The sequence below is a fragment of the Pleurodeles waltl genome, chromosome 1_2 (assembly GCF_031143425.1).
Source record: "Pleurodeles waltl isolate 20211129_DDA chromosome 1_2, aPleWal1.hap1.20221129, whole genome shotgun sequence".
In the NCBI taxonomy this organism is placed as follows: Eukaryota; Metazoa; Chordata; class Amphibia; order Caudata; family Salamandridae; genus Pleurodeles; species Pleurodeles waltl.
The window spans coordinates 959,840,436-959,854,306 of record NC_090437.1 but is presented as its reverse complement, the minus strand read 5'-3'; the positions used below and the strand labels follow the sequence as shown (position 1 = coordinate 959,854,306).

Sequence of the window (13,871 nt, the reverse complement as noted above, 5' to 3'; positions counted from 1 at the left end):
GTATAAACAATTTTTTTTTTCCCGGTGTCTGGAGACTCTCCACGTTCCTTTACGTTGGTGACACCTCACATTATATAATCCCTCAAATACACAGGCTTCTTCACAGATCTCCTCCCCCTCTCCCTCCATTCCTCCTTATTCACATCTTCTTCCTTGTTACTATCCATCATACCCTTCCACTTCCGCACTTCCACTTCATTACATTTTACTACCCTGCTCACATTCCACCTTTTGCCATCATCCAATTCCACACTATACTCATTCACCTTCACCACTCGTTTAGGCACAGACAGACCTTTCCTGGTTTTATCCCATAACTTAGTCCTCACCCAATCCCGCACATTCAAATGGCATTTCTTCCAATTCTCCTTATTTCTCTCATCGTGCATCTCCTGCTTTTCACTCACACGACTCAACAATTTCCTCTCATCCACCTTATCCCTTCCGGCTCTACCCATCCACCCTGGCACAGCTTTAGTATAAGGCTTCCTACCTTTCAACAACACAAACGGAGTTTCTAAGGTGAGGGAATGCAGAGTGGTGCGATAACTCCACAATAGATTCTTTATCTCCTTCCTCCAATTTAGACCATTTTGTACTGATAACTGTATGTTCTCACTCAATACCCTGTTGAATCTCTCTACTAGTCGGTTCTCTCTGGGATGTGCCACAGCTGTTCTAATGTGTCTTAATGCCACACCCTTCCACAAAATCACTAAACTCACCATATGTAAATTGTGGACCATTGTCTGTCACTACTGCCTCTGGATACCCCTCTCTTCTCCTGACCTCTTCATAAAACTCAATGATCACATCTCACCTCACATGCTCACCTCCGGCCATTTGGAATGATAGTCTACCATCACTATAGCAAACATTTTCCCATTTGTATCCAAAACAAAAGGACCACATATATCCATACCCACATTCTGCCAGGGTTTATCCGGGAATGGAAACAGAACTACCGGGGTCCTCCCCCCCACATAAGACTTATCGCTACACGCACAACTCAAACAGTTTCTTATGAACCTTTCCACATCCCGGTCCATTCCTGGCCACCAAAAATCCTCACTCACTTTCCTTTTCATTCCCGACATACCTCCATGTCCTTCATGCAATACCTCCAATAGTTTTCCCCTTAAACCATGTGGAACAATTAATCTGTCACCTCTCCTCAACAACCCGTCTTGATCCGATAACTCAGACCACACGCTCTTAAAATTAGATATTATGTTGGTAACGTCTTCCAACTCTGACCAATGTTTACCCAAATTCTTTCTTAGCACTTGCAGTTCCACATCTTCATCCACTGATTCTCACCAAACCTCTTCACTGATAGCACTTGTTCCCGAATCTTGGACGCTTGCGACCATCCACTCCTCATCTTCCTCACCCTTTGTACCTTCAATCTGTAGTGCTCGACTGGCATCCTTTGTGGTAAATACATCAATTAAAGGTTTGTGGTCTGTTCTCAGTTCGAACTTCCTTCCCCAAACATAGTTTCTGAAATACCTTACCCCCCACCAACAGCCAAGAGCTTCTTTCTCGATAGCAGAGTTTGTTACATCTGCCCCCTTCAATGTCCTAGAAGCAAATGCTATCACATGTTCTTTCCCTTTGTGTGATTGCATTAATACTGCCCGCAGACCATACATACTTGCATCTGTTGATATAGTATGATCATCTGTCACAAATGGTTTCAACTCCACCGCATTGATTATACTTTTCTTCAATGCAGAATACACCTGTTGACACTCCATAGACCACTCAAACCTTTGATTTTTTTTCATTAGGGAGCGCAACGGTTGAGCAATATCGGCAAAGTTCTTTACAAATTTTGCATAGTATTCGGCTGAACCCAAAAACGATCTCAGTTGGTCCTCATCTGTAGGATTGGGAGCTTTTTGAATCGCTTCTAATAAGTTTGTCTTCGGTTTTATACCTTCCCCGACACCGTACGACCCAGATACTCAACACACCGGCATTCAGATTTACATTTCTTCATTTCCACAGTCATTCCCGCATTTTCCGGAATCGACATTTTTCGCCCATACCAACACATCATCTTGAAAAAACTTTACGTTTTCAACTTTCCCTAGCAAATTTTGCATGATTCTCTGGAAAGCAGCTGAGGCTGACGCCAACCCAAATGGCATGCGTATAAATCGAAATGCCCCTTCCGGTGTTATGAAAGACGTTAAATGTCTTGAATCAGGATGCAGCATGACCTGCACTGGACACGTCTAGAGTAAAAAATATCTCTCCATCCCGAATACTTGATAACAGTTCATTTATGTTCGGTATCGGGTGCCTATCAATCCAGATGTTCTCATTCAAATCCTTCAAATCCACGCACATTCGGATCTTACCATTCGGTTTCCATGCCAAAACTACTGGACTTAACCATTCCGAGGATCACTCCCATTTCTAGCAATCTTTTCAATTCAACCCTCAGGGCTTCCATTAGTACCACAGGAACCCCCCCTACTTTATGTACTTTAGGTGTGGCCCCTTCTTTCCGCACAATTGTATGTTGGAACTTCTTAAGACATCCCAATTTATCACCGAACAACACTGGGAATTCTAACCTCCACTTCTCCGATCTTTGTTCCTCACCCCCAATGATCAACACTTGCTCCTCCGCATTTGGATTCAACACAATCCCTAAAGCTTTTTGTTCACTCCAACCTAGTAAACACCTTCCGCTCTCTACCACATAAATGTCACTGGTGATGCCCCTCTGTTTGAGCTCAATTTCCCCTTGGAAATAACCAACAATGGGTATTCTGTTTCCTCCATAACCCATCAATTCAATATTTGATTTAGACAAATTTACTTCCCCCACTCTCATCCACGTCTCTCTATCAATCAATGTATACAAAGAACATGAATCCGCCCACATACCAACCGATACCCCATTCAATCTTACGACACACCTTGGCGGTCTATATCCATTGTTATCCAACATTAACACATCGCCATTACACGATGTATCCTCCGAAACAACATCCTGCAGCATAAGCACCTCTACATGCTCATTAGTTTCTCCATCCACCAAAGAATTCTCGTCACGCAGACAGTTTACACTCTTCTTGTCCCCACCTTTCTTTTGATTGCAAACTTTGGAAAAATGTCCCATTCTGTTACACTTAAAACATTTAGTATTTTTAGCTGGGCAGTTCATCAAGAATGCCAAATGTTTAGTTCTCCCACACCTGTAACATTTCTTCTTTCCATCACCCTTCGCACCTTCTTTATCACATTTGATCTTATCTACCTCCTGAATGGTTATACCTTCCTCATGTTTACCATTTTTTTTCCTAACTCCTTAATGTACTTAGAAGTGGCTTCTATGCACCTTGCTGCAGATAAAGCCTCACCCAATGATGGATCTCTAAGCGACAACAACTTTTCCTGAATTTTCTTATCCCTGGTATGATTTATCAACTGATCTCGTATTATCTCTTCATGCAAGTATTTAAACTTGCATGTATTGCCAAGAGATCTTAAAGCACACACATACTGATCAATAGATTCATTGTGTGCCTGAATTCTCGAAAAAAAACGTATGATGTTTCACCACAATGCTCATTTTCCTGCTATAATGGTCTTCCAGTGCTGCCATGGTTCTCCTGTAGATGTCATTACCCTCTTCTTCATCCGACCCATCCCCATTGACTTCCATCACCTCATTACTGTGTAGCGCTTTCAACCTTTCCTCCCCTCAACACCTAAATTGTGCTTGAGTAAAGCTAACTTTCTTTTGGCAGTAAATATAGCCCCACCCAAAGCTTCCAGATACGTTTCAAACGCTTCGCGCCAGTCTTCCCAAGGCATACTCGATTCACCCAGCGTTCTCAAAAATACTGGGGGTGGCACTATTGGCTGCATCCCCCCTTTTTTTTTCCACACACACTAATACACAATAGATCTACCCTTACTCCACACCTTCAGTGTGTTATCTTCAATGTTTTTTAAATGTTCGATATAGAATAATGCCACTGTCCTTGTCCGACGAATTTGCTTCTCCTCTTATGTCATTGTCAATAAATTTTACCTCTGTCCAATATCCTTTCTAAATTACTCCTTAGACTCTGTAGCCACACACAGTCCAGATGGCCACCTCCAGTTAGGCTTTGTTTTCGGCACAATCCGTCCGTTTCCAAGTTAGTTGTCTCTTGTTCTATCGCAGTGAGACTCACTTCCGAGTACTACTACTGCTCCGGAACTCGTTGGTCCGTCTACGCCCACCTCCAATGGAAACAGATTTCTTTGTACGCGCACGCAGACGGAAACAGTTTGACACGCAAAAGTCTGATGTGCCAGTTCGAAATACTCGCCCTCGGAACTTGTTGTTCTGGTAACGCCAGGTGTCTGTGTCCGTACACAGACGCACACGCTCACTTCCGGACGCGGTCCATGGCAACCATTATGCACAATGTGCGAGCGCAAGATATTGACAGGCGCACAGGACTACCTCGTGACCTTCACAACAGTCTTCACCCAAGGTAGGCGCATCATATCCACCACAAATATGCATATTCTGCTGTCGGCAACACTCCTCCACTTACAACTTGCGTCTTGCATGTGATTTTCCTTTACTTACGTGCAGTTCTTTTCCGCAGATCCAGGTCTCACCCGTCTTACCGGCACCCCAATCTGTCCTGGGTTGACCAAATCTCTCTCTTAAACGATCACCGCCTGGTCCCCAGTCTCCTTCACTCAGCTGGCTCTCAACGTGTATGGCCGGTACACAACGAGTACACACGGCCTTATCGAACTTCACCTCCACATAAACGATATTCCCTTCACGGTCCTCTTCTTTTCTTGCCAGGGTTGGCTCACTGGTTTTATCCCATCCTCGTCGCCACTGAAAAGACACACCAATGTCTTTTATCCATGAAACAAAGTGCTTTTATTCAGCTAACACTTGTACAACCAACCCTGGCAGGTTCTGCTCCCAACTGCCTTCATCACCGCCCTCAACATTCCACTATTCCTTATACCGTTACTGGGCAATAGCTGCCTGTCACATTCTATCTACAACCCAACAAGAATAGGATCTTCCCTCAAGAAGATGTAAGCTGTCTTTACTTTTTTATCTTCACAATTAACTCTAAAGATCCATCTTTTCATAAAATGTCATTTTGTTACCACGTGTTTAAGTGAATCCATGCCTACACAAACATTTACACCAATCAGTCTGAGCTTCGCTTTCTCCAACTGTTTTCTGTTTTTGGCATAATACAAAACTCGAAAACCTGATTAAATATTTCGTAGTGCAGACCTGAAGGGTTTTCGTGGTTGAAAAACACAATTTTGTGTTCATGCTTTTGTAAATGTAGTATACTTTGTGATTGTTGTTTTAAAAATATAGGCTGTTCATGTATTATATCTGTATAATTTATATCCTTTTTCAGCACTTCTTTGAGGGTGTTGAAACTCGAGTTGCCCAGGGTGTGCGAGAAGATGAGGTCAGCTACCAACTTGCCTTCAACAAGCAAGAACTTCGTAAGGTTATTAAGGAATATCCTGGTAAGGAAGTAAAGAAGGGACTGGATAATCTGTATAAGAAAGTCAACAAGCATCTATGTGATGAGGAGAATTTACTACAGGTAAGGTTATAGTGGCTACTCAGCAAATTAGTTAATAATGATAGGCATTATGCAGTGAATAAAACAGTCAAAATCTTAGTGTTTACTATATGTGTTTTGTAGTTTTAAATCATATTTCTCTAATAATGTGATTTCATCAAACGTTTGACAATTTGCAGCATCTGTTGTGTTAACGTGTAATTCTGAACTATTCTTGCCCATTTTGCACACTGCCAAACCTTCAGGTTAAGTAAAGGGTTGGCCGTACACTGTTAATATCTAGGCTAAACAGCACTAGTACCGAGCCTTGCACCTTAATATAATAGGATGTAAAAGCTCATCAGATTAATCTGTCGCTACCCTTTTTGTTAGGCAGGTGACACCCAAATTATCATACCGCTACACTAGGGGCCGTCTACTTCAATGGACTCTCTATTTGTTTATCTCAGGAGGTGCAAAGGTGGATGGCATATATCTTTCTATTGGCCTGATAGCATGGGCCCTCTACCCTCCTTAGCATTAAGAGCCAAAGCACCGGTGTGATTTTAGACAGAAAACTCTCCCGGGAACTGCACATAAATGCAATCTGTTATGCCAACTATAACATCCTGTAATTTCCAAGATGTTCTCTTCCTTTTCTGCCAAGAAAGCTACATGCCACAGTATTTTCAATGTGTCTATCTTCCTGACTTGATTAATATAAATTGATATTGGTGGACCTACCGGGAGCAATACAGTCAAAGCTGCAAAGGGTTGAAAATACATCAGTTAGAATAGTTTTCTACCTTCCAAAATGTGAACGTCTTGGACGCTCATAGAAACTTACACTGGTTTTCTATAGAACAGAGGATTCTACTTAGGTGCATTTGCACTGTACATAAAGCTTTCTATAATAAATTTTTCTGACGAAATTATGTTCCAGTTCTAATGCATTGTTTGTAAGGTCAACTCTACAAATCTACAGCCTAAAACTGATGAGACAGGGATGTAGATTGTTCAGATATTTCGGAAACCAACTTTCAGTGGGGCTAAAGCAGATTTCACATTATCTGATTTTTAGGGAAGTGTTCAAAACGTATCTGTTCTGCTAATCTTACACTAGCTCATGTTGGTTCTTTAGTGCAAAAAAAGCATCTTTGGTAACAGTGCACATAAAAGGGCTATACAGTGAAGAAAAACAGTTCCCATTTACTCAATCTGTCATCACTAACAATCACCAATAAAACGATTTCTAGATAATTCCTTTGTTTGATGAGGTCTGCTTGGACTTTGTGGTAACATATGTCAACTCTTACTGGATAACCACTTGCACAAGACCTAAATCAAAATTTATCCCCAAGAAGAGAGGAAAAGATTTACTTCACCATGTAAATTAGTAAAAAAAAAGTCCTCTACTTATTCTCTGTTTCTCTTCCTTTTTAGCTGTCTTATTGTAGCAGCTCGTCTATGTTAATGTGGGAATAGGACCATGAAAGCAATCTTCAGGACATGCTGCCTGAGCTCATCGGTCTACAACAGCTTACTTTCCCATTATCTGTGCTGCTGAATATTGTTGTCTGAAAAAGTGGATGTTTTGCATGCAGTAGTCACAGTCACTAAATATTGTGTGAAGAAAGAAGATCCAACTACAGTGTGCTGAAAACATGTATTACTTGTGGATTTGTCACTATACATTTTCCCGACCTATATAAATTTACCTGCCATTAAAGGAAAGGATGCAACAAAAATACTTTGAAGGCAAAAAAATGTAAAATGGACCATGAACCTTCAAAGGTCCAATGAGCAATTTGAAGTAAATACTCCCGGGTACCACCATCTTGTCCTGGTGGTTAGCGCTGTAGGTTGTGTGCAACCAGTGAGCTAACTGCAGAAAGGCCACTCAAGGAAAAGGGCACCATGTGCATGAGGCGGGTGTGCAGAAGGAAAGCTCGTCTGTTCCAAGTCAGCAGGAGGGGTCAGTCACTATGCCCGAAATATAACCTACTTAGTGGAAGATCTGCACAAGCTTAATGTGCTAAGCCTGAAAATTCCCCCAGAGCTTGCCTCAGTATTAAACACACGAGCTACTAATTTCTCCCAGCCCAATATAATAAAAATAGTGGGGCTAGCATTTTTAAAAAGCCTTTGGCCAAATATCACTCAATCAGGAAACCACTGGCACAGGCAGTTCAGGTGGCACACCTTAACACCCTCTTTCCTATTAAACAGCTCGTATAAGTTAATCATATACTCACTTAGCCTAATTTATTATTGTTTAGTGAGTCTTTGCTATTGGAGGATTCTATACCAGAATTAATAAATGCTTTTCCTGTGGAATACTACTTGCTCTATGAAAATAGAGAAAGTAATAAAAAAGGGAGCTGAGGTAGTGTAGCTGCTATTATACACAATCAGTTGAAGGCAAGTCAGCTTCAGTGCAAATCAATTGAAAAGGTGAATTTATTACTTTTTAAAATGGAATTTTAACAAAAGTACTATTGCATGCTACCTTGTCTATTGTCATGTTGTCCCAACATGGTTAATTATGGCGAGAAAATTATTGACGTAATTTATTCTTTGGCTGCTCAGTTCTCACTGATGATGTTCACAGTTGATTTTAATTTCTGAGCTGACCCATAGGACAAATATCTGAAAGGCCAAAAGTTTATAGACTCAATGATGGCTCTAAATTTTCAACAACATGTAAATGAGCCTACGCATATTAAAGGACACTAGTTGAACTTGATTTAGATTTCATCTTCCAGACTACCAGATAAAGAGACATAGATTCTGTTGGTGAAAAGGTGTGGAATATCAGCTTTGACAATTAAGGTTGCCAGTGCTTCCACCTTGTTGGGGAGATGTGACAGATTTCTATGGGATTTGTTGCACAGATTTACAGAAAAACTCACCAAAGAAGACAGACAAGGTTTTCAAGAGATATTAAATGAAGGAGGTCTGGTGGCAAATTAGATCATAGATGCAGCAGCTGACGTGTCCGATCTGGCTGCTCATGGATATTGGCATGATATATGTACACATAGATCATCTTGGCTCAGACTCACCAGACTCAGACAAGAAGAGCTACATCAATTTCTGAATTTTCCATTTTCAGGGAACTCGCTCGTTTGGTCTTGTGCAGACGATGAGATATCCTGAATGAAAACTGAGAAGGGACACCGTGAAGGCTGTTGGCCTAGAAAAGCAAACGAATATCATAGGAGGTACAGACCCAACAAAAGGAGGTATTTTCCCCAGAGGGTTCAAATCCCTTGTTGGTCTCACCAACAACAGCTGAGACAACCCTATCACCCTCAAAAGCCATCAAGAAGTAGGGGAACACAGCATCCGTCTGCATCCACTGGAAAACCACAGGCTAAGCAATGAACCTTTACTTCCTCTTCTGTTTCCCACTCTGGTGGGTGGAAGTATTACGAAGCATCTGGAAGAGTGATGCTTAATAACAACAGCTAAATGGGTCTTGAGTATTAACTTCAAACTTAGAACAGTGTGGGCCCCAAGGAATCGCACAGGTGCTAGTGTTTATATCTTGGTGCTCAACCTTTCTGTGACTCCACTGTTAAAGAGTCACTTCCTATAAATAAGACTAACAAAGGAAAGGGAACACCACAGTTCAAGAAATGAATTGTTCTTGTTCTTTAAGTTCAACATGTCCAAAGGGTGGACCATATCCAAGCTGAAGAAAAGGTTTATCTTCTTTTAAATCATCATAAGACAGAAGTCATACTTCTGTATCAAAAATCAACCTCATTTGGTAACAAAATCCAGCCCAACTGGAAGTATGGCTCCTGTCTAATGTGGGTCTTGAATATTGTTCAGAATGGATATTCTCTTCAAATCAGGTCTTCTCTCCCTTTAGTTCCACCATCCAACAGAAAGACTTACTGCAATAGGAAATCAACAGTCTATTGCAGAAGCATGTGGTGGTGGAGGTTCCTGTTCACAAGCGAGGACTGGGAATTTATTCCTGATATTTTCTGGTGCGAAAGAAAGGGCCAAAAGAAGAATTCAGACTCATTCTCGATCTTCGAGTACTAAATAAATATATAAAAAAAGAGAAATTCTGAATGTTGGCATTACACCAGATCTATCCTCAACTTCACCAAGCAGACTGGATGTGTTCAATATATTTCCAAGACATTTACTTTCTTATTGCTATACTAGCAAAGCATTGACAATTTCTTAGTTTCTTAGTAGGCACAAATCACTATCACTGCAAAGTCCTATCTTTTGGACTAAAGTCAGCTCCTTGAACTTTCACAAAATGCATGGCCGCTGTTGCAGCATATCTGAGGAAACTAAAAATATTTGTCTATCCTTACCTGGACAACTGGCTAATTAAAAGGTATATCAGCAGTGGAGGCTGAGAAACATTTTCAGTCTTGCCTCAGAATTTGAACCAATCTGAGTCTTCAGGTAAACCTCAGAAAGTATACTACACACCCAATTCAAAAGATAAAATACCTTGAAGCAATACTGGATGCTCAGTACGCAAAAGTGTATCCTTTGGAGGAGAGGTTATTATCAATCAGTCTTTTACGTACTTGCCATCCAAGGGCGAGACAGATAGCATTGCTACGGTGGTCAATGGCTTCTTGCATTTTTCTAGTTCCATTGCAAGGCTTCATATGAGACCCTTGCAGCAATTCCTTGAAGATCAGTGGCATCAGTTCTCGGATCACTGGGAAAAGAAACTGACCCTTCCACAGCATGTAATCCAATCTCTTCCATGGTGGAAACAACAGAAGAACTTATTAGTAGAGTACTATTCCATCAGGATGTGACACTTTAAACATTAATCACAGACATCTTTTACCAGGTTTGTTGAGCTCATATGTGGCATCTGCAAACCCAAGGGCTGTAGTCGGACAAAGATAAGGCTTATCATTTCAATCTTCTAGAACTCAGAGTGGTCTTTCTGGCCCGAGCGTCCTTCCTTTCATCAATAACAATGAACTCCTTGCTTGTTCAAACTGACAATACAACAACAATACATTACCTGAGCAAGCAAGGAGTAACTCATTCTCAACCTCTATGTCTAGAAGCTCAAGCCAAATGGAAATGGTTACTTACCAGGAACTTAAAAAGCTATTCATCTCCCATGTGTTCAGAACATACAGGTGGAGTCCCTCAGTCGAGTATTTCCAGAAAACCAAAAGTGGGTTCTAAACAACAAGGTCTTGCAAGGAGTTTTTTGAGATTTGGGCTATCTGCAAATAGATGTGTTTGCAGACGTAAACAACAAAAAATACCAAGACTACACATCCAGGATCTCCCAACCATGGTTAAAAAGGATTGCCCTTTTGATGGGCTGGTCAGGAAAATTTATATAAGCGTTCCCCCTAGTTCCTCTCATACTGACAGTGCTCATCGAATTCTACAAGTCCAAAACCAGAATAATGATAGCAATGGAATGGCCTCGTCGGTAGTGGTTCACAGATCTTGCTCGCCTGTCAGAGCGAGCACACAATGTGCAGACCCTGATCTCCTATACAAGTTCAGAGGACAGATTCTGCAGTCCAACCTTCCATCACTGAGCTTGACAACTTGGTTCCTGAATTATATGACCATCTGGGTGTTTCACAAGAATGCATGGACATAATTTGAGAGGCTGAAAGACATTCCACAAGAAAATATGCTTGTAAATGGAAGAGGTTTTGCATATGGAGCATCCAGAACATTGACAATCTATCCTTGTGCCTGCAAGAAGTGGATATTCCTTATGTGATTCATCTGGCAGGGTCTGGTTTACACTTTGCTTCTATTGAAGTACATCTTTTGGCTATACCGACCTATAGGAAATCTCCATCACAAACCTTTTGTAACCCTGTAACTAACGACTTCCTAGAAGGGCTTTAGAAGGTATCCCCTCCAGTTAGGTCTCCATTTCCTCCTTGTGAACCTAAAATAGTCCTATCCAAACTACTGCCACCCCCATTTGAACCTATTCATAAAGATCTTATACAGCATCTTACATGGAAAGCAGCTTTTTTAGTGGCTATCACATCAGCACTTAGAGTAAGTGAAATTCAGGCTTTATGTTCTGTTAAACCATACACAGGTTTCATGATAATAGAGTTGTATTGGGAACTCATCCCAGTTTTCTTCTAAAGGAAGTGTCTGATTTTCACATTAATCAGTCCATTTCATTGCCTGCTTTTTTTCTCCTAACCCAACGACTTCAGCCGAGAGGTCTCTACTTTCTCTTAATGTTAAGAGTCCTAAAAATGTTTTAACCAAAAGACATGATAAAATCGGATTTTCTTTTTATCAATTATGGCCCAGTAAGAACATGCTTTCCATCATCACAACAAATGATTTCCAGATGGATAGTCTCCTGTATACTTCTGTCATACAATGTGCTAAGAAGCCTATACCTGGTAGACATGAAGCACATTCTCCACGGGGAAAGTCTGCAACTATCGCTCTTAGTTGAAATGTCCCTATTTCAGAAATATGTAGAGATGCAATTTGGAGATCTGGTCATACTTTCACTAGACACTGCTATCTGCATTCAGACTCTAAAGCAGTTAATCAGGTGGAGTAGGCTACTTAGGGGAAGCTTTTCTAGTGATGGATGGAGCTGTTTTATTTCATGTCTGCTTTTTGTCAGATGGGCATGCTATTCTGTTCAAAGCTTATGACTATAGATAAGGAAAGATTACTCAACTGTACTCCCAGTTCTCTTACAGGGGAATTCTCATCAAAATCATAAGCAACCCTCCCACCTTCACGGACAGGAGCAACTTCAGCGCTCAGAAATTCATTCACCCAGAATACCTGATTTCCAAAAAATGACCTGACCTTTCCTGTCACTGTGAGGAATGATGGGATACAAGGGTTACTGTGAGGCTTTTAAAGGCACAGTGCAAGTTTTCTCTACTGTGCTTTGTATTGCAGCCAATTGGCTAGCAATGTCTCATATTCCTTTTCCTTTTCCTTTTAAAAAGGTTTGTGAAAGATTTTCTGTGGTCACTTTATTAGCGACACATTTCAATGCAATTGACTTATTTTTAAAAATGAACATTCAGTGCAATCAGACCCTGTTTAGCCTTACTGTAGTTGCTATGGTACAACATTTGTTATACATATATGTATATTTTTAAAGGTGCTCCGGGATCCCCGCAAGTGGGCAGGACAATTTAGAGCTTATGACTTTGAGGATTCTCCTGGAAAGATTACTAGGACTACAAGTGTGTAACTTTCCTTATTCACACTCATTGGAACTCAACAAGAAGAGGAACAACACAATATTAAGTAATTTGGTGAAAATTGATCAAAGGCACCTAGGCAATTTACTTGCCAAAGTTAAATCAAGCTCACCAAGGGATCCTTGTCCCCCTGCCTTTTTGAAAGAGTTTGCTGCTATAATACATTCTCCTCTGAGAACGTGACTTAATCAACCTTATCATCAAGGCATTTAACCGAGAACCTTCAAACATGCAGAGTTAATTCCCTTGCTGAAAAAACAAGGTGCATACCCAATGGCTCTAAAGAACTATAGACCTATCACTCAGCTCCCTTTTCCAGCAAAACTTCCAGAGGTCTATGTAGCCCAAGTATTGTGTGTGCACTTCCAGGATACAGATTTATTTCATCTGTCTCAAGACGGTTTTATCCTTTACACAGCACAGAGCATGTATTTGTGACTGTGTTGGATGAATTAAGATGGAAAGACAACCAGGGTAAAGACGGCACACTGGTATTCTTAGATTTGTCTGCAGCTTTTGAGATGGTCTCTCATAAGATCTTGATCATCTGGGTAGAGGAAGCAGGGGTGTGCGGTAGTGAGCTACATTGGACTAAATCTTTCCTGGAGGTTCACACGCAGTTTATCAGATTGAGGCAATTTTCATCCAAATCAAATATGTTGAAATGTGGGGGATCTTCTTTTTTTATAAACAAACTTTTTATTAGCAGATATGACTTGTAAGCAACCCTACAATAACATTTCAGAGTACATTTGTCAGCCTGCATTTTTCCAGTAGTGCCCCCAAATGTTGTATACTTAGTAAATAACGATTACACCCTCCGCTCCCCCTCACTCCCTAATGAGTCAGGTCCAATATGCTTGGGGTGGAGTGTATCATTAGACCATCTATGTCTAATTTTCATGTGAGTGGGATATCTCAGCCTCTTGTTCAGGGTGGATCTGTAATATCATGGGGGAGGCAGTCTGGTCTAATTAGCCCATATTTGGGTCCGGGGTGTTCTGAATCATCTCCCTCATACTAGCCACAAGTGTTTCCCATGCCCTTGCCATATCTAGAGGTCTCA

General features: G+C 41.0%; 1 protein-coding gene across 4 annotated transcripts in view; it reads left to right on the top strand.

Moving 5' to 3' along the window:
- Nucleotides 1-13,871, top strand: part of EXOC1 (exocyst complex component 1) — a 237,878-nt gene that overhangs the window by 199,706 nt on the left and 24,301 nt on the right. For all 4 annotated transcript variants that reach the window (XM_069200939.1, XM_069200919.1, XM_069200929.1 and 1 more), the window contains one exon: nt 5,421-5,615. In XM_069200939.1, the coding sequence (XP_069057040.1) occupies nt 5,421-5,615 (195 nt within the window). The remainder of the gene's footprint in view (nt 1-5,420; nt 5,616-13,871) is intronic.